The 21,631-nt window shown below is 46.2% G+C and overlaps 1 protein-coding gene across 1 annotated transcript; it reads right to left on the reverse strand.

Annotated features, from left to right (window-relative positions):
• Window positions 1-6,951: 6,951 nt before the first annotated feature.
• On the reverse strand, window positions 6,952-21,571 carry SNX5 (sorting nexin 5). The gene is made up of 13 exons (XM_054290202.1): window positions 21,493-21,571; window positions 14,620-14,724; window positions 14,043-14,153; window positions 13,387-13,508; window positions 12,944-13,067; window positions 12,249-12,344; window positions 11,279-11,384; window positions 11,123-11,198; window positions 10,248-10,287; window positions 10,051-10,137; window positions 8,826-8,985; window positions 8,037-8,122; window positions 6,952-7,496 (listed from the first exon to the last, which is right to left on the reverse strand). The coding sequence occupies exons 1-13, from the start codon at window positions 21,523-21,525 to the stop codon at window positions 7,449-7,451; spliced, it is 1,194 nt and encodes a 397-aa protein (XP_054146177.1). The 5' UTR covers window positions 21,526-21,571; the 3' UTR covers window positions 6,952-7,448.
• Window positions 21,572-21,631: the final 60 nt, after the last annotated feature.

Raw genomic sequence — 21,631 nt, forward strand, 5'->3', positions numbered from 1 at the left:
GTTGTCATTGACAACCAAATTGAAGATGAGCAAGACCATCTCTGTTTTCATTTATTGCCTTTTATTCCTCCTTTTGCACACACCTAAGGGACAGACAGGGGGTTTCTTCTTCATGTGGTCTTGTTGACATCAGAAAGTAAATTCTGTGTCACCTTGCACATTTTACAGGTTAAAGGACTAGAAACACTCTGAGAATCAAGTGGCTCTAAAGGAACCCAGCCAGGCCCTACACCAATGGGCCAAACAGTGCCAGTTCAGCCCCAGAATTAAGGGTTAATCAGGCATTCTGCAACAGATGGATGTGAGGCTTAAAAAGCCCAGACTCCCATCAGGGAAGAGAAACCCCATCCCAGCAAGGTGAGGACACCTAAAACATACAGCATTCCCAGCTGTTGATGGGAAAATAAAGTAGCACAGAAGGTAGGACTTGTCTTGTGCAAATATACCTAGGGAGGGCTGGTGGTGGAAAGGAGGAGGTGGCACTTTGTGGTCACTCATAAAAGGAAGACATGGATCAGGTGGCCTTGTGGTGGCTCCAGAGAGACGTCACAAGCTGCCTTGTTCAGGGCTGGGCAAACACAGCCAGGGAGCCCTGCTGGTGTCAATCAGTCTTGCCTTGACTCGAGTCAACACAGCCATGCCAGGTGACGTCAAAAGACTCCCTGCCAACGTGAGAAGAAGCAGAGCAAGAGGGTCCTTTGAGCATTCTGCACTGCATCAAAGCTGGGCTGTGGCAAGGCTGGGAACAGCTGCAAGGGAAATCCTGGAGCAGCTTCAGGAAGGATACAGGAGTTCTGGGGTTTTGACACCATTCCCATCACACTGGGTGCCTAAGGTACCTTAAATTCACCCACAGTGTCCCTATGAGCAGTTCCAAGAGGGGTCCCCAGAGACCTTGCTGATGATTTAACACGTCATGTTGAAAGCAGTGACTGGTGTACAAAGAGAAGCTGATGAGCACAGCTCCCTTTCCAGCCAGAACACCACAGTCTACTTGCAGGAATGTCCTCTGGAGCCTTGAAACAAGTCCAGTTTTGTGAGCATCAGCTCAAAAACTTGCCCCAGAGAAGAATGCTAAAGCTCACCAAGTCAGACATGGCCTTCTCTTTTTCTGTTCCAAACACAGCTTGGGGTTGCAATGGTGTGGACAGCAGTGGGACAGAACCAGAACTGAACTAAACAACTGACAAACCTGTCTCTGGAAGAAGGGAAATTCCTGATCCAGTGGTGATCAGTATCTACAGGTGATCAATAATCACTGGTGTACATCAGTGGTAACCTGCTTATCTGGCCTCTGAAGCAGAATAGGCAAGAATGACAATCCTGGTGACAGGTGAGATATTCATGTGTTGGCAGCATCCAGGCAGCTCAGCCTTTATACAAATTCATGCTGTTAATTAACAGTGATGGCTTGACAAAGTTAGTTAACCCACCACAGGCTTGTCTGGTCTCAGCTCCTGAGGGAACTGGATCCTCCCACAGAGCCTGCAGTGGAAAGGTGGCACCAACATGTCCTGAGAGATCTGCCTGGGGTCTCACCTCTCACCCATCCCATAAGGACAGGGCAGCCCTGAACATCTGGGTATCTGCAGGGACAGATGGCCAGCTGCTCCATCTGCACACGTGGCCCAGACTGGTGTTCCCAGCAGCCAGGACATGTGAAAGATTCCAGGTAGAGAACACAGAGCCAGCACAGCACAGACGCCTGAGCTCCAAGAAATCTGAGGCAAGAAAAGGCACAGAGGGAAGCAGGAGTGAGAGGAGCTGCAGAGTTAAATGGAGAGGCATACACTGAAAGTTTGCTAAGTATCTAACTTCCAAGTGAAAATCCCTCCTGCTTCTCACATTAATCAGGGCACTTAAAACTAGTCCTAACCAGCTGCTCCCACTTCCTTTGTCCAGCTCTTCTTAAATGCACAAGCAGCCCACTAAGAAACAGAGCAAATATGTGCAAAGGTTTGCAGACAAAAACAGAGACCTTTGGAAAACACTCCATAGAAGCAAGCGCCCCTCTCCCAGCACAGAGGCAGCTGTGCTTTACAGTAGGACAGTTTCCAATGTTTTCTTTCTCTGTGCAGACGAGGGATTTCCTGTCCTCCATGGCAACCACTTTGCATTTACTGAAGGAGGCTGTGCCAATAATCTCCAGAGCAGAATGAAAATTTTTAAAGTGCCACTGCCTGTTAGCTCCTGGGCTTAACTTGCTGATGTTTTTCACACCCATGGTTCCAGTCCATTCTTCCACCCTCCTTAAAAGTGCTGCCAGTGGGGGCAAATCTCCAGTGCTGCATTGCCCATGGAGAAGGAGTTTCTCAAGCACTGGTGACACAGGGCTTTCTGAAGTCACCAAACACCAGCACTTCCCAGCAAGAGCTGTCTGTGCACCTTCCAAAGGACAGGGTTTTTGCTTTTTCCAACAAGGCACAGCTCTCAGTGTGAAGACAGTCCCTGTCATGAAGACAACCCTGGAGTTTGATGGCCCAGGTCTTCCTGTTACAGGTTTAGAAGTAATCTTGCCTCTCTTTCCTGGAAGGGAAGCACTCACTGGACCAGTGCTGGTCCAACAGTTCCAAAACAGAGCTGAGCCAAACTGAGCCTCCCCAGCAAGGTGTCCTTCTCCACTCCCTCTGAGCTGCCCTTGCTTAGGTCTGCGTGCTTCTCAGCTCCAGGGACACAGATTCAGTGCAGTGACTTGGCAAGAGGCCTTTGTTTTGCTTTGGCCCATCTCACACCATTTTAGCGAGTTACATCAGCTTGGCCTGAGGCCACACGAACATCAGGACCAGCCCAAGGCACGAAATAAGAACAAAATAGGAGGGGAAGTGAGGCCATCCCCTTGCAGCGACAGTGAGCTCATGATGAAACCACATCCATTGCTGTCTCAAGCTTTACTGTACTAGAACATCTCTCATTAACCTCTTACATTTAAAGAGGTTTTGTTCAGCAAGGCCTTCAAGGAGGAGCAGTTCAAGAAAGAGCTGGAAGCTCCTGACTAAATTGTACTAAACCTGAGGTACATTTTTGGGCTGAGTCACAGGTGCAATCTAAACTCCCTCTCCTGCTTCATAGTCATCTCTCTTCTTTCTACTTTTTTCTTTTAAAATCCCTTGGCAAGGGAGCAGAACAAACTTGATCCTAACTAAACCAGACATAATAAAGCAGGACATTGTTTTCAAAGCAGGCAGTAGACTAGCATTAAACAGGAACCCTAAAGTTCTTTTTCACTCCTGTTTTATGTCAGTGAGTCAGACTCTCAGGGGCCTTTTCCTCAAACAAAACAGGAAAGTTTTTTGGGTAACAGCAAAGCAACACTAAACACAAGGAACAAAAAGGGAATGAGAATCCCTGAATTGATAGGGAAGAGTTCTGTACTCTTACCTAAGAGAGGTTAAGGTGCTGCAAGCAGCGAGTGCACACAGTCCACTGCTCTCTAGCTTTGAGTGCTGACAAGAAGCCAAAGCACCAGCACAGGAGCTCTCACAGCCCATTTCTACCTGCCCTGGACCCCAGCAGCCTCTCTTGCAGAAAGTGACCTTGCAGTTCTACTGCCAAGTAAAACAGACCCACAGAAGAGAGCACTAAAAGTCACTCAAAGTGACTGAAATGCTTCACAGCACTGGAGTGGAGACAGAACAGTGACATTGGCAGCTCCACATCTGCACAGAAAAAGCAGCAAACCACAGCCAAACTCAAAGCCACCAGCACTCATTTGACTGCTTCCAAGAGCAGCTGATCAAGACAGCAGGAGCCCAGGAGTGGAATTTCAGAATCAAGTTAATTTCCTGGATCTGACAAAAACTCCCCATGGAACCACAGGCAAGTCCCCTTTTCCACATACCACCTGAATTCCCTGTCCTGTAAAACAGGCACTGTTCCTGCTGCTCTGTTTAAGTCATGAAGCACTCCTAGCAGGGATTATTTTTAGCATGCAAGCATGACAACCCAGCTGAGCTGGACTCTGATCTCAGCTGGGCCTTCTCATTGGCTTTGTAATATTAAAAGTAAACAAAAAGCAGAGCTGAGCCCACACCAGAGCTCAGCCACGGGGCAGCATTTTGATAGCAGATGAAACAGAACTTTTGGTAAACAGAGAGCTGCAGGCAGCCAACAATCTGAGGGATTAGGTGGATCACCAGTGGCTGCACTCATTCACTGGTGAGCAGTGATCTGCCAATGGACCAAAACTTCAAACCCATTTCAGATATTCCACTCTCAGCAAGCAGCAACGCAGGTGTTGGGAGGACAGACTGAAATCACTCCTGACTGTGCTCTCAACCACAGCAGAAAGTGCTGGGAGAGAGGGAAGAACTGAAAACTCCATCTAAGAGCAGGAACTCTGCAGAGCTCTCTGCTTCACAGCACAAACAAGCAGCTTCTCCCAGGCTGCTGAAAGAGACAGCAAGTCACAAACTTTGCTCAGAAAACCTTCCCCAGTCCCCATGTTTTGAGAAATTCACATTTGCTATCAGAAGTGTAGCACAAGGACCTCGGGTCAGAGCTCCTCTACAGACTGTGCAATCCAGAAGAAAGAGGATGGAATGGAGAAAATCAGAATAAATTGGGATAAATAGCACAAAGAGTACATGCCCACGGCTCTTCCAGGCTTTATATATCCCAAAAGCACACAAAATGTTCTGGTTTTTTTACCAGCCTCAGCATCAGTGATGTGCCTTCCTAGAATCATGACTACTTGCACACGTCAGGGCAAACCAGTTCCTTCCTGAAGTACATTTGATCCTTAATCATTCCCTTTCTCTGGCTACAAACCCTTTTTTTTTGCAGCACCTGGAATCACAGCCTTGTGCAAGAGGACATGTTTTTGAGCCTCTCTTATGGGACCAGCTTGGCTCCCATCTGCAGTTTTTCTACAGCTGAATGTTTAACACACCTTAGAGTAAATTTGACCAAACAGTAGATTTTCCTCTGCCCTTATTCAAATAGGTGGTGAAGACATCTGTAACATGTGGCTTTTCACAGCAGTTGCCATCACAGTGATAAGGCCTGTGCTTGTTCTCAAAAGGCAATTTTTAACTCATAAACTAGAGGAACATAAACCTCATAAACTAGAGGAACAAGCTTGCAAAGTTAAAGTTAACCTGCTTTACAGATGGGATCAGTAAATATACATTAGTCAATCCTTGTTTGGGACATCTATGAGACTCTACTCTCATCCACCCCAACCAGCCTTTTAAATAAGGTCTTAGCAATATTTCTAAGAACTTATTTTCATATTGATGATAACCTGCCTTATCACACTGATTTGCCCAAGCTGATCTTCATCCTGCTAAGGCTTTATTCAAGGCTCTGCTATAAGAAAAGGCAGCTCCAGTGATATGACATGCCTTAAAGGAATATTTCTGTCCTTCCTTATGAGCAGGTTGCCTACATACACAGCTAATTTATGTATCAACATCTGTCCAGCTTCCAGGTAAGAAACTGGGGGATGCAGGAGCGTTTTCAGGACTTCACCTCAACTCAGCCTGAGGGGAAAGGTGGGAGCAGGAAAGCAGTGGCTGTTGCAGCCTGCCACCCACTGGCCTGCAGAGGTGTGAGCTGTGCTGGGGTTTATTTTCCAAGGCACTGCAATGCACTCTGCTGGCAGCAGCTGACACGCAGCAGCTTCATCCAGAGCAGCAGTGGCAGAGACTGCTGTACAGCTTTCTTGCAGTTATTGTAAATCAACTGCAACTACAGTAGCTGCAACATCAGTACAAAGCCATAATTACAGCCATTTGAAGTGTTTAACATGCTTTTAATCTGTTCACATTAATATCTTGACTTGGATTAAGGTATGTCAAGAATTTAGAGTGCCAACACAAGAACAAACATCTCGGGGAAAAGCTCCAAAAGGGTATTTGAAATAGAAAAAGGGTCTCTCACTTTGCTTCCAACACTGCATGAAACCCACCATAGCCTGGGCCACTTCTGGGGTTGGGACATAAAGTATTGCTTACCATGGCAAAAACAACTGCACCCTTTCTCTGGAGAAGTCTTTGAGCCAGGTTGAACTAGTTTAGGATAAACAGTATGCTTTTTTAAGAAAAACCAAAGCTTTGCCAGCATGAGCCATCCAGTTTGGGACCACTGATGGCTCCAGGACAAGTGCTAGGAGCTTACCTGACATAGGAAGCATCACTGTCACCTATCAGCTATATAGAGGCCACATATGCACAAACAACCCCAGGGTGAAACTATTCCTGCCAAACAGAGGAAAAAGGAGCTCACACATTCACACATTCTTCAGCTACACTGCTGCAGGATGGTGTGGCTGGCACAAGCTTCTCAGTTTTCATGGAGTATCAAGAAGAAAAAGCAGTAGGTCACAGGAAAATAAACCCTTAGAAACTGCCACAGAGCTGCCCATTCTCAGAGCTTCTCTGGTTGGAGCTGCTTCAGGCAGTCTGCCCAGAGCACAGCCACAGAGCCCACTTTGAGCATGATTAGGAGTTTAGTCACATTAGAAATTCAGCAAGGCTGAGACACTCATCTCACCCAAAAGCTGCCTTTAGGAGGGTCTGACTCACTGACCTATATCCATGGATGCCAACTGATAACAAACTGTCCAGTGATGGCCCTGGGGCTTGTGGGCTGAGCCACCTCAGCTGTGGCACTGTGAGCCCAGCTCTTTCAAGAGCTTCATACCTTCCAGAAGCCCTGAAGATTTAAACAGCCTCTTGCTGCTAGTAGGAGGTATAAAATTACTTTACAATGCTGTATGTGCAGCACAGAGGAAATTGCAGCCAGCCACTCAAACAGCAATGTCACTTGAAGTCCACACACATTTCATTTCAACACCCATTCCAAGAACAATCCTCTTGAGTCAAATATTTCTCTCCAGTGCTCTGAAGAGCTCCAGGTGATGAGTAATTCGTGATAGTTCTGTGTCTGAAGCCTCTTTGTCACTTTACATCCCACACAAATTCTTGCCATACAACAGCTTGTTGTGTCAGACATCTTTATTTGCTGTGTTCCCCAAGTGTACAAATAGTGAATGTAGTTATAGAAATTCAAAATATATTGTAGTAGAAATCTGTCTGGGAAGTGGAATGCTAAGATATTCACTTTATAAAATTATTACCCTTAAGTCACTCTCACTTGGCAAGTTTTAAATACATCAGGGTCATGAAGAGACATTATGATCCTGCAAAAAAGGAGTTCTCAGTAAACTTTTTCTGCTAGATGAAGTCAGTCAACAGCAAATTAATTTCTTACATTTGACTCATTTTGAGTTATCAGCCAACAGGATGTTAGCTACATCCACACAATTCATACACAATTCAGCTCCCATTTATACCAATAAAGTCAATGTATCACTATCAACATACCTAAGTATTAGTGAAACAATCTCAGTGACATTATTATTTTAAGCTAATGAAGTCAAGCCAATAAGTTGCCCCTGGCTATTGAGTGCAATTGATGCTTTTGTCACATTTTCAGAGTAGGACTCCTCAGTTCTTGAACAAATCAATACAGCTCTGCAGGAGAGAGACATTGTTCTGCAAAGGAAGAGAATTAGTTTCAGATGGGGATGACTGATAATTCCAATCCTGCCTTTCACAATGAAGTAACTTCCCAAATAGTGGCTCTGTCACAGGATTTTGTGCAAAGACAAGCACTCAAGCAGTAAAGAACCAAAACCAGATCACACATTCTGCAGCCTGCCTCCTCCTGCAGGCCTGCAACCATTAATCAGTTTGTGCTGAGGAGAGGGGCAAGAGTCAACAGGAAGCTTTTAAAGTGGGCCAAACTGAGCAGTGTCATCAAGGCTTTGTGTCACATTCCAGCTCAGCACTGATGCTGTGCTAAAGTCCAGTACTCTCAGGGAGTGGGACATGAGACTTTCCTTCTCCAAAGGGAGCTGAGGATGCCCAGTTACTGCTTTGTTCTCTACACTAAGTTAACAGACCCTTCAAGCCTGCCCAGCAAAGCTTGGCAGAGGCTGCCTGATGGGAAGTCAGATGACCCAGCAAACCCTCCCAGTTACACACTACTCATTTCTCTCAACTTATACCTGTTAAATTCCAAAGAGAACACACCTTTGCATGTTTTATTTCCAGTTCTGCCATTTCAATTAAGTTTTTACGGAATGCTGCTATTCTCTTCTGTTTGAAGCTCATCAGTTCTGTAGAGGAGGAAATAAACAAAGGTAAGAAATAGACAAAGTGTGACAAGCAATGCCCCTCATGTTTCAGGAGTTCTGTTGTGCAGCTCAGATTACAGTATTTGATCAAAAAAAGGTTCAAGAGTTAGTCATGCTGTTTTTAGACAGAGATGCAGTCATCACATGATACACAGACAGCTTAAGACAGAAAAGCTTTGTAGGAAGAGAGCTGGAACAAAGCAGAAATAAGCCACACAAGCTCTGTGAGAACCTGGATCATTTAAAAGCCAGATACACTAAAGGAGCAGCATGTATACTATGAAAGCATATTGTAAATATATATAAATATACACACATATACTCATCTACTGAGAAACAGTGTTTGAAACTCTGTGTAAGGCAGGAGGGAGCAAAAGCCTGTTTGCACAGCTTTGACTGAGACAATTAGTTACCCTCTAGTAGTTACATTCACATGGAGGCTGAGTTCAGTCCAAAAACAAATACTAGGGGCTTATAAATAAGGTTGGTGTAGGATTGACACTGCTCTGCTACAGAAAACTGCTTTTAAAAATGTTTAGCTGCATTAGTTTTACAGCATCTATCTCTATTGTCCTTGGCATGTTCAGACTGTTTGTTCAGGAGCCTTCAGAAGCTGAAGGTGAGATGGAGACCTCGATAGCATTAAGCTCTCCTTTAAGCATAAGTTCAGCAAAGCCCGTTTTACCTTGTTTAGCAGATTCTGAAATCTTTTCAAACTTCTGACAGCAATCCTGTTGATGTGCCTCAGCCAGCCTGACATCCTTGCTCTTTAGTCTGGCTTTGTCTAGAGCTTTGTTCGAGTTCTCATAGTCAACAAGAGCCCGGGTTCGCCTGTACAGCAGATCCTGAAGAGACAGAAAAAGCACACCAGAGCCTTACAGGACTACTTCCCAAACTGAGGTTACAGCCACCTTAGCAGCAGGAGGTTTCACTTCTTTCAGCACCAGATTCTGCTTTTTCAAACAAGTTATTACAGCCTGCTCTTGGCATCTTTTCACAGTGCAGCACTACATTTTCAGCACAGCCAGTTATGCCTTAGTGAAGGAAGTCTAAGGGCTACTATGGGCATAATTTCTTCCCTTAAAGTAGTTTCTCCTCCTGTAAGATAGATGTCTCCACTAAGAGCAAAAAGCACTTGCTGAATTCCCTCAATCTACTTCCAGCAGCCATTTAATTTGGAGATCTGACAGCTTGACTGAAGCACTGCACTAACCTAGACAGGATAAGTATAGAGGTCTGTGAGCCAATCCCTTCCTAATGCAGCAGGAGTACAGCTGTGATATAACAGTACACCCCACTGAGGGGGGCTGTAGTGGGTGTTCTGGAGTACCTGACATTACAGGTAAGACACTAAATAAAGAGGCCCAGTAGGTTGTACCTAGATACCTTTTTGCAGCATAGTCATCCCCTGTCAAAGAAAGTTTTTATTAGAAAATGTTGCCAGCAAGGCTTTTGCAGTCACATCAATCTACCAAAGTCCTCTTGGAAGTTCAGACTCCAAGAGCCTTCACAAGTTACCACTTATTTGTGCTAAGGTACTCTAAAAATCCTGAAATCAATCCCAACTACTAATTAGTCATCACTGATTTTATTGGCAAGTCCGTGACTACTCAAGCAGGGAATAGGAAAGAAACTGCTGCAGACTTAAATTCAGTTTGCTCTAACTTACAGAAATTTAAAGAGTTCTTCCACTTTACATGCCAAAGAAAAATTGATCCAAGTCTTCTGTAAGTGGCTGGGCTCCAGCTAGCTAATATATAGCTTCTACATTCTGCTGTGGTTTAAGAGTCTCAGGTTTCTTAGGCAAAACAAGGTTCCACTTTCCTGTCTTCTTAAAGCACAAAGAATACCATGAGTGAGTTGTGTTGCCCATAACAAAAACAAAGCTTCAAAAAGAAAACTCTTCTCACCTTAGCAGCTTCTATATTGAGCATGTAGTATCTCAACAGTTCAGAGAGCTTTAAGTCTTCATCAGATGAAACTCTGCTCTCTACCTTCTGCAGAAAGGGGAAAAAAAAAAGTCAGTTTAGTTGGTGTGTAACAGAACAGCCACATGCAGAATCAGAGATTCTGTTCCCCCACACCTGCCCCCAGCAAAGCTTCTTACCCTGAGTTTCTCAAAGAGCTCTGCAACTTTCAACAAGTATCTAGTGAGGGGGGAAAAAAAAGCATAAATAAGTTTGAGATACTTCTTAGTCTGATAAATGCCAGGATCAATTGGCAGGAAACCAGAAAGCTGAAGGCTGGAGTTTACTTCTGTATACACATCCAAACAAGGGCTTGGAAAAAACTCATTTAGGCAAAGACCTTGAGAAAAGGTTCAATGTGCTGGATTCCAGCCTACCAGAACAGTACAGCTGAGCAGCTCAACACCATTTAATGTAACAATGCTGATCTCCAGAGCACAAAGGTCTTGCGGAGAATTTCCCTGCTGTTATCCAAGAGAGATGAGCTGACTTGTTGATTCAGCTTTACACTCCGTTTTAACAAGGTCTTGGTAAATTGATAGCAAAGTCAAAAGGTGGAAGAAGTCACCTCAAAAAAGGCAACTGAGTTCCCCTTAAAAAATCCCCTACTAATCTGGAAGTGCAAAGGTCCAGAAGATAGTACAGACCTGTGTAAGCTGACCTAGTGCAGTTATATTTGACAGCACATTAGAACACACACACAAACCCTTTCTTCAGGGGTCTCCAGCAGTTTGCCACCTGAAGAGAATCATGGAGATTTCTGTTTAGAAGGATTTGATGACCAGCCCAAGTAACCTCTAGGCCACAACTGGCAAGTTATCAACTAGTTCAGTTAGGTGCAATTGATGACATTAGGTCTGCCACAGCAGGAGTGCCAGAAGAAGGAAAGTTTTAATGCCACTTGTATGCAATTCAAGAACCTCAAACCATCTATGACTGAATCCTCTGGATTTTACAGAAGAAATTTGGTTTTCCCAGACTCAGGATATGTTTATGAACAGTTGGAATTGCTTACTTTTTGATAACTGTAGGCTCTTCTAATGCCAGGCTGTTCAAACAAGCTGAAGTATAAATATAGTCATCTGCAACATCTGCAAGAACAAGACAAGGTTTTCAGGCTGAAATCATCAAAACTGGATGATCCCTTGAAAGGGGCTTTGAAAAGATTCACTTTTATGAGATCTTGTCATCTTATCTGCTTTTGCACATGCATCCTTGATTCTGTTGTAGTAGTTCACAAGAAAAGTCTTCTCTTGCTCAAAAAAATCTTCTACTTCCTGAAAAAGAATATGACCTGTTAAGTCAGTAACTGCAGAATACAAGCTCTTCCCTTTTTTAGGAAGGGCCAAAGAAACAACCATAGCCTGGGCCTGAGCTTGAGGCCCATCAATCCCTATGGAAAAACTGTTCAAGACAAGATGTGAGCCAAGGGTTTGACACCCCAAACCACCTGGCAAACTTCTTCCTCACTATGCAGTGAACATGGAGTTGGCACTCAAATACTGATGCAGGTTGTCTGAAATAGCCAGTAAGTTATGGGACAGCCCTCAGGACTCCCAACTGCTGGAATTTTATTTCCTGGGCCTGCTGCAACACTGTAGCTAAGGACTAAGCAGTTTACAAGCTTGTTTCTCATCCACACCAAACATGATACAAATTGTAATGTTTCATGACAGTGCACATAGGACAACAAGCTTTTTGGGAAGTGCTGCTATGGCAACACAACACAAAAGCTGGAGCAAGACCAGTTACAGGAGTCTTGGGTATTTGTTCTTGTCTAGTATAAGCAGAAACCCATAAATTATGTCTGTTCAGAGCTCCAAAGTAGACAAAAGCCGTAAGGATATTTCCTGTAGGTATAATTCCTTCCTCTCCAGTATCAGGTATGAAGGCAGGTCTTCTGCATCCAGAAACTTGAATTATACACTGAAATTGAACAGCCTAAAGCCACAATGTCTGATTTCTATAGAAATCAGAATTAATACAGGCTGCTCCCCTCAACGGGGAGAGCAGTAACAAGGGAGGTATGTCAGTAGCTGAGACTCATGCAGAGCAAGCCTGAAGCAGACAGGAGTAACTTCCCTGGAGCAGGAAGCAAGAAACAATCAAAATTAGGGTAAGAGACAAAGCAACAACCTTACCTTGACTCCAGAGAAGAGGACCTCATCAGCACTCTTTACTACACTTTTTAAAAAGCCACCAAACATCTCTTTAGTGTTTTTCCTCCGCACACTCAGCTGTAATAGAGAGGCCAAAGCTGCTTTAAAGTTATACCCAGGGAGAGAAAACAAGTTTTGTTTTGATACTTGCAATGTTAGTAACATCCTTTACACTTAGCATATGTCAGAGCAGGTTGATTTCCAAGCCCTCCAGAATACCCATATAAAAATGTAACAGGTAACAGGTGGCTTGGCTACAAGTAGTTCAAGGGATTTTTCCAATTCCCATAAACAGCTCTATTTCTCCTTGTATATCTTGGCTCAGCATCTATCACTCATAATTAGGTGTGATGAAACATATGCAGGAGTGACTTTAATACATTTCCACTTTAGGACCATGCAACACAGCACAGGTACACCTGAGACATACATGTTCCCAAGGTAAAGACATGCAAAGGTGGCTCCCTAACCAGCTTGACAAGGATTTAGAAACATGGTGGGATTTACAACAGAGAAAGGTGTAAAGGTCAGGCTTTCACCCTTCAGCCATCTCACAGAAATACTTGCAATATCTACTTGCTGATGCTGCACACAGATCCACAGAACATTCTGACTGTGCCCAGCAGAAACAACAGTTTGCCTCATTTGGAAAGGGAAACAAGGAAAAAAAGCCTCACGTCCTGGTCATACTCCAGGAAAACATGGAAATTGCGATCCTTGCTGAGCACAGGATGAGAAGCAATCCTCTGCAGGAAGATCTCATGTGATGAGACAGTCTTCTTGAAGACAGCGAGGTATTCACTGCAAGGAAACAACAGACTGAGATCCTCTTTGTACTACCCTCTTCAGTACACAAAGAATTGCTTTAACTTTAGCCCGTGAAAATATTCAATTGCAGACTTCTGAAATAGCCAGCTTGTGACAGCAAAGCTACTTTCAGTCTCTTTACCTAGGAAGTTTTCCAGCTTGAAAGCTGGAAAAGCTGGGCCACTCCCCAGCTCCAGGATTTTCAAGACACCCTTCAAAACAGAGACCCTCAAGATCAGTTATCACCAAATGAGTTGCTCTCCCAGGAGGCTTCTCTAAATGCAGCTTTTGGCAGTAGACTCGTTTTACTTACGCTTCCAGCTCTTGCTTCATTTTGGCAAACTCTTCTTTTGTCATGGACACCTCTCCTTCCCCCAGCTTCTGCATCTTCTCTCTGGGACCATCAAAGTCAGGCTTTGAAGGTGCTGGAGGTATCTAGGCAGGGAATTGGTTAGTCACGGATATTAGCAAATAAAGTTTTCCAAGATTACTTTTAGCCTTCTCTAGAAGGAGGCTCTTTTGCCTGGCCATAAAAAGTGTGGTAAAGAGGGCATGATCCAGGAATTCTAGGTCCTTGGTTTGTGTTATCCCTACCAAGGAGGGAAACCAAACCAGAGCAACAGCTTCTGTAATACACCCTATTGCCAGCCATCTCCTAAAGAATCATGATAGGAAGGAAAGCCCACATTTAATAGATTATTTCAGTGTGCCACCTTCAGGCAGATATTAATACCACCACAGAGTCAAGGACTCTCACAGCACCTTTTGCTGCTCCAAGCTATATGCAAAGTTAACACAAATGCCATACCACTCAAGTTTTCTAGGAATTAAGGAAACAGGAAGCATAGGGAACACCCAAATCACAGAACACCAGCAACACTGGCAAAACACACTTCATGCCCTTATTAGCAGGCACTTTAGATTGCTACAATTTTTCACTTAGGATCACATTCTTTAGGAAGTACTTACAATGAGTCCTGCATACTCCTCAGTTTCAGTGAGTGTATCATGTAACCACACAAAGTCTTCGTGCTGCCTTGTAACTGAAAATTCAGGGCTTTGAAAAGCTGGCAGTGTAGTCTGGAAGAGAATATATAGAAGCTCTACTGTTTTGTAAATCAGTGCTTTTAGAAACAGTTCTGTCCACTTCCAAAGGAAGCTATTCTGCTTACTAAGAGCCTTGCCCACTCCCTTTTAGCTGAGCTGGCACTTATTCAACAGCACCACTAAGGAGACTGTTAGAAAAAAAAGTACTGTTGTAGAACAGCATTAATGCAGTTTGTTTTGTGACATTTCACAGTAGCTCCCTTCCTACCCCCATCCTTCTGGTGTCTAGCTAGGATTCCTTAGCAAAGCCATCAGCTACTTGCCTCTGTTTAGATCCTAGGAAATCTGAATTTCTGCATATATATACACATCCCCAGGCCACCTTTAAGTGGAAAATCTCCATCTAATTAGATTTTCTTCATTGCCAAGCCCATCTTTGCAGGTATGTGTACTGCAAATACATGTTACTTGCACAACCTCTTTTTGCCCATGACCTTACCTTAGTGTGCACAGTGAACTTCACTCTGTCCTTTTCACTTAGGGCATCAGGGATGTCAATTTGGAGAGAAGGATCAACATTCAGGTCTACAGATACAGACCTCAGCTGCAAGAGAATTCACAGAACAATCCTTGATCAAGCACCAGGTAGGTTTAGTGAAGCTGTGAACAAGAACCACACTGCACTACACACCTGCCTTCAGGTACACACTTATGACCAGAATTCCTTTCCCAGTGCTTCAAAGAGCCATAAACTGAGCCAGCATTCCTTTGGGGGCCTATTTCTTCATTCATTCCAACAGCCTAGACCCAGAACATAATTTCAAGACTACTCAAACTTTCAAAGAGCAGTGGAATAGCTTTCTCAGTAGAAGATCCTCCAGCTTACACGTGAAGACTGTCTTCTAAGAGGCCCTCCCTTGCTGCAGCCTGACAAATTATTGCTGTTTTCTGCATAAGGGAGAAACCACCAGAGATCAAGGTCACAACACAGGAAGTTTGCTGAAGAGTGACTATCAGAGCCAGGAGGAATGCTGCAGTTCCCCTCTGGAGATAATTCTGAAGGCCTTCTCAGAAAAGCAGGCTAGAGAACTGCACCAGGACTGCTGTCTCAGCACCCTGCAGCACAGACCACACCAGCCAGGACCCTGCTCCTACCTCTGCTCTGTACACTGAGCTTCAGCACCCAAATGGAGCCAGGATCTGAGCAACCCTATCATATCACAGATGGCTAAATGCTGCTCCAAGCCTCTGCAAAGCTGCCTAAGAACTGTTGATAGGCTGCCTGTTTTAAGGTGAAGTTTGCTTCCCAGAGGCTCTGGAAGATGCCCCCCCTAGGCTGGCCATCTGCAGCCCAGATCTGGTATGTGACAAGCGTCTCTGGCTGCCTGCAGAGCACACAGCTGCCAGGACAGGCAGCATTTGCCCTGCCACTGCTCTCCCCATGATCAGAGTGCTGTGAAAAAGTGAGGGATTCCCCAGCCACTGCACCCTCCAGCCATGCTAAAAACACTTCTGTCTGCTGAACCCTCACTGTTAGCTAGAATTAAAAGGAGACAAGTAATAGATGAAACTTGTTAAGCCTTACAGCTATGGAATGGCCTTGCATGCAGCACATTCCCAGAAGATGGGAAGGACAGAAGATTTTTAGCCCATTCTGGGCATTGCCTTGGCAGTGAGCACACTTACAGGGCACAGTTCCCTGCAGTCCCAGGCCCTGTTCACATCCCACAGGACATGGTGGCACTCCAACAATAATCACTTCCCTGCAGTCACCACTTAGGACAGACCATTATACTCCCATCCAGGCAGGAATTCTGGTCCTTGCTAGGAAGGCACAGGCCAGACAGAGGTGCATGGTTCAGAGCTCACTGACACAGGCTTGAGCAGAAGCTGCTCTCACCCCCCAGGCACTGCAGGAAGGACAGGTAGAAGGCCACCAGTCAGGCACCGGTTTCACTGGGAGCACAGTGATGAAATGCAAGTTGGTTGGTGTTTTCCATTTCCCAGCCAAAGCAGCAAGATGCAGACCCCAGTGTTTTACATCCTGCTTACTTGTATTTGCTGTCCAAACAGGATCAGCAGTGCTAACAATATGAACTGCTGAGTCTGGAAAGTATGATAAGCCAAAGGAAACCATTTCCTCTCAGCTAAACTAAGGAAAGGATTACACAAATCACACAGTCCTGAATTTGTGAGCTTGCTTGCTTTCTTTCTTGTGGAGAAAGTAACCTGTGATTAGATGCTGTCTAGTTACCTACACAGGAGACAGACAAGCACAAACATTAGAGGGTCCTGCTTGGTCAGATTAAAGCAGTTAACATGTCACAAGCATGTCCTGGCACCCTGCACAAACTGCAAATGGGATCTGGAGCTAAATGAAACCAAGGATTGTGAGACCCCAGGCTGCTCTAGTCCTGCGAAGGTCACTGTGGGCTCCTAACTCCAGGCCAGAGACCTTCAGGATTACAGAAACATGGCTCAGACTACAAAGGGAACATTCACACTGTCTGACTTCAGGAGGAGAGAGTGCTTTGTTTCCCAACAAAAAGTGCTGGAGCAGCATTTGTCCCCTGACTGGGGGAAGCAGGAAGCCCCACTCCTGTCAGCAGAGCTCTGTAAAGCCCTAACTCAGGGAGCACCCACGGCAGATGTCTCACACCAACCCCTGACCCACACCTGCCCTGCACACAGGACCTTTTGTGCCACCATCTCTCCTGCACCCATCCCACAAGCAGGGATGGGGACCAACCTCCTCATGGGCACATGAAGGCTGTGCAGAGCAAAGGAATTAAATAGCCACCTCCAGGCCCCAGGCTTGTCCTTTTACCACAGCAGGCACCCAACCCCAGGCTTTCCCAGGTCACCCCTCCATCTTCACTCTCTGGCAGCTCCTTCATACCCAGAAGCATTTCTCTGCTAGGACATCACTGCTTCCTCCCCACACTCCAAGCAGTGGGGCAAGAGAACTGAAAGTTCCCCAGCCAGTTACCAGAAACCAGTCTGTCACTCCACACCCTCAAGGGATATAATCCAAGCTCAGCAGCTGTGAGGAATAATCCCTTCCTCACTGGTAGCAGATGCCCAAATAGGCACAGAGGACACACAGAATGGAACCAGCTGGGTTGGGCTGCAAACTGAAACACTCACCAGAGCCAGCACAGTACTCTCACTTTCAACTTACATTTCTCTTCCCCAGAAGCAGCTTCTGGCTTGCAGTGACTCCAGAAACTGCTACAGCTTCTCTGACACCTCCCACATCTAAACTCAGGACTTGTTTCAGGATTCCTAGGGTTTCTTGAAGATTCAAGCAAAACTACTCCCTGTTCAGTGCAGTTTACCTGTCCAACTGGTAAATCAGAACAAAGCAGAGCCCTTCACAATAACATAGACATCGTACTGGTTAACATTTCTAGGTTTCAGAACCAAAAGACTATAAATAGATATTGTGGTACTAATTAGGACACCATGATAAACACCTGATCTAGAAGCCCAGGAAACAGCAGAGATCATTACAGTGCCCAATCCAGGTAGAATTTTAGAACAGTTGGGGTTTTTTGTATTTGTTAGAGATGCTAAGAAAAGAAAAAAGCTGGATCACTTAAATACAAGGCAGTGATGACCATCAGCTAGCAGACTTCTGCCTGACAGACATGACATTTCTGATGTGCTTGCAGACACCCAGAGGGAGGAAATGCCCTCAGCCACCCAAGTCTCTCAGTTCTGGGGAGAGGCCTGAGCTGCTGCTTTTACAGTTCCACCCTCTGCAGTTTTAGCATCAGCTCCGGATGACTCGGTGTCACTTCTGCATTCTAACAAAAGAATCTGCCAGTGCAAGCAACTGTGTACAACCTCTGACTGCTACTGAAATGGGTATTTGTTCCCAAAGACAGATGAATCCAGGGGTTTTCCACACAGCCAGGCTCTTGGAAGGAGCAAGGAGCCCTTCCACAAGGGCTCACAAGTCAGATTTTTCTGCTTATTGCCAGCTACCTTTTAAAAACCTTCTCCCCTTACTGTCATTCAAGCAACAGCCCACAAACAAGGCTTCAGAAGTAATTACATCTGCCACTACCTAAAACCCATTAATTTTTACAGAGCAGGCTTTCTAATGAAAGCTGTTTAGGTGCTCTCCAGAGAGCACTAAAAGATCCTGGTGTTTATACAGAGCCCTCACTTCCAGAGGGCCTTGTTTTGACACCCAGGAATTAGCCAGCAGAGGATCTGGCCAGCAGCTATCAGCAGCATTAGCTGCTGGAACTACTTTTTAGTCATATTCAGCACAAGCAGCTAAAGTTTCCTTTTAATCAGGATTCTAAAAGGACATCTGAAAGTGCACTGCAGCACTACAGAGCACATGTGAAGCCTGGATTTTGTGGCAGTTTGCTGTCACCACTCTGACACTGAGCTGAACAGTCCTGAAGTGGTCTGGTTACACACAGCCACAAAAATTGAAGCACTGGTTACTTACTCTATGGAAAACACTTCCCCAAATGTGTGACTTCAAGCTGAAGAACTCCAGTGATGCAAAGGTTTAATTATTTTGCTTAAAACACCGATAAAGAGGGAACAACAGCTCAATGTGGTCACACTGCAATGGCATTCCTCAGCAAGTGCAGTGCTTGCCAAGGAAGCAGAAGGCCCAGAGCACCTGTTGCCTGGGGCTGTGTAATAACGTGTCCCTCTCCTGCCAGAGGGATCTCTGCATCACTCTCTGCAGGAACCTGCAGGTCACACACCTCCTGACAGAGGGAAGGGCTCCATAAACATCCAAGGATGTTTATGGATTCTGAGCAAAAGCCTTGCTGGTGACACTCCTCCTGACAGAGGGAAGGAATCCATAAACATCCAAGGATGCCACACTCTGAGCAAAAGCCTTGCAGGTCACACTCCTGACAGAGGGAAGGGCTCCATAAACATCCAAGGATGCCACATTCTGAGCAAAAGCCGTGCTGGCTCACCCTGTTCCACCCAAGCCATGGCCTCCTCAGCACAGCTTTGGCCATGCAGGGCAATCCCCCGCGTGCCTGCAGAGCACAGCCTGGGGCTGAGCACTCCTGGCCCAGCTCAAATGGGAATGGTGCAACAGCAGCAAAGCCCAAGGTACAGTCAGGATTCCCCAGGAATGCTCTGCTGACCTCCTACAGTGAGGGCAGAGCTGGTGGCAGGGATGTCAGGAGCAGGGCAGCCTCACCTTCTGTAGCCCAAACTGCTTCATGGAGGCTGTGTGTCCTTGAGAGGGCACCATCCCTGTCCAGGAGCTGGCTCCTTGCAGCAGCTCACCTCCCTGCTGATTCCAGGCTCAGCAGCATGCAGGAGCAGGAGACCAGTATGGTCTCATTGCTTCCAGAATGTGCAGCAGAATTTGTCCTGCAGAGCCACCACTTGTGAGTGATAACAGCAAGTCCCAGGCCATGACACAACATTTTGTCTTCACTGATTGCTTTGTGGAAGAGGTGCTACAATACATGCTCTCAGCATTTTGATCCAGAACATTGCAGCAGACTGAAGCCCTTGAACACCATGGAGCTACTGACATTAGGAAATACCAAGGTATTTACTCAAGCTCAGCTTGGAAGTCCCACCACTCACTTCACATTCTGAAGTGCCTTTTCCTCCCCCATGACAGATTACACCTTATTTTCCACTGCACTTCCAATCACCTTTATCCTACCCTCCCTTCCTCTTCCTACATATCCTGATCCTCTCCTGCTTTGCCACCTCAGGGTCAGTTTTCAGTTTATACTTAACAGTGGCTCCTATTTGAGTTAATTCCTAATGAAGTTTCCTTTACAGGCATGACTTTTATCTCTTGGTCACACACCAGTTCCATGTTGCTGTTTCTCTGCCCAAACAGAAACAGACAAGATAGGAGCATTTGTATCCTCCCCCGTGCTGCTGGAATCCCGAGACAGCCCTACAACCTAAAACAAGCTAATCTTTGTCCATTGAGCATCAGAGTTTAAAGCTACTCCAGCCCCCACCATGAGAACATTTTCCCCTCCCCCCAATACTCCTGTCTGAGTTAGAAAGGCACATAAACACTCAAAAGTTACCAAATGTTGCAAGAGAGTTGATATTTGACCTTCCCCTCGAGTATTCTCCAAGGGCAGACACTTTCTTAATACAAAGAGTTTCACATGCAGCAGAAAAGAAAGCCTGTGAAAAAATGCACAGCTCAAAGCAAACTACCAGAAAATCCTTCTTCTACAAACTCTTGCCTGTCTTACTGACTCAGGATTGTTTCAAAACAAGATTCATACGGGAAAGAAGCAGAGAAAAGGAAATTAACCAGAAGTCAATAAAGGCTGGTGTATTTCTAGCCCCCCAAGTTAGTTAATATACATGCTCCAAAGAGCTGGAGAAAACACAGGCTGGAGAGACTTTCAGCACACCTAAGAGCTTAAAGCAAAGTCATCTTCCTGCCAGCGAAGCTTAGTCACAATGCAAAACCACATGCAGATGTGACAATATGAAAGGCAAATGGGTGACTTGCTGACTCTTACAGGGCTGCCTTGCCTTCTTCCCAAGGTGTGCTGAGGGTAGTTATTAAACCAGGCAGTTTAGGTAGGTTAACCCAAGCAGCTCGTCCAGCAGAAGAGAGAATTCCAGTCACTGCCTGCACTACATAAACATTAATTCACGAAGTTCCTGCTTCAGCATTTCACTTGCATTTCCTCTGAGGAGCTGAGAGTCTTAACACTAGGAAATCCCCTGTGCTGCTTGAAAGGGGAGACACGAAGCTCCTTGGCACTTACAGCTTCAACACTTCTCCGGAGAAGGGAAAGCCAAGCGAGAAAGGAAAACCTTGCTGATGTGACAGCCAAGGCAGCGGGGCAGCGCAGGTGAGGTGACAGCCGGCAGCCCAATGACCGCGGAGCACAGCCGGGAAGGCCGGTCACATCCCCAGCACGGCACCTGGCCCCCGGGGAACAGCGACTTTAACCCCCTGCAGCACTTGGCCCAGGTCCTGCTCCGGCACTCATCACCTGCCAGGCCCGGCTCCGCAGCTCCAGGGCCGCGGGTATCACCTGCTCCGCCCGGGCACAGAGCGCAGCCCGCACCGCCCTGCCCTTCCCTCCTCTTCCTCCTTCCCGCCCCGGCTCTCATCCTCCCGCCCGCTCACCTTTCCCCTCCGGGCTGCTCCCCTCGCCCACCCCGGCCGCTCTGACCCCCTGCCCTCAGGAGACCTCAGCACGAGGATTAAGGGGATTTATCTTCTTTTAAAAAGTCCTAAACGCAGCAGAAGCCAAAGCCCCGTCACTGTCCCAGCGCTGCCTGGGCAGAGGGAGCCGGGAGCTGCCTCTCACACCGCGGGGCCAGCTCGGCTGTGCCCTCCCCGCCGTCCCAGCCGGGCTCAGGCCGCTACCCTCACCTTGTCCTGCGAGTCCCCACGGAGCAGAGCCATATCTCCGGGTGCAAACAGCCACCCTACACCTTTCCCTCTCTGCTCCTCCCCGCCACCTCCTCCTCATATAACCCGGGCGGAGCCGCCGCCGCCACACCCCCCGAGG

Source organism: Melozone crissalis, unplaced genomic scaffold, assembly GCF_028551555.1.
Source record: "Melozone crissalis strain CALT ecotype California unplaced genomic scaffold, PUWL_Pcris_2 ptg000081l_1, whole genome shotgun sequence".
In the NCBI taxonomy this organism is placed as follows: Eukaryota; Metazoa; Chordata; class Aves; order Passeriformes; family Passerellidae; genus Melozone; species Melozone crissalis.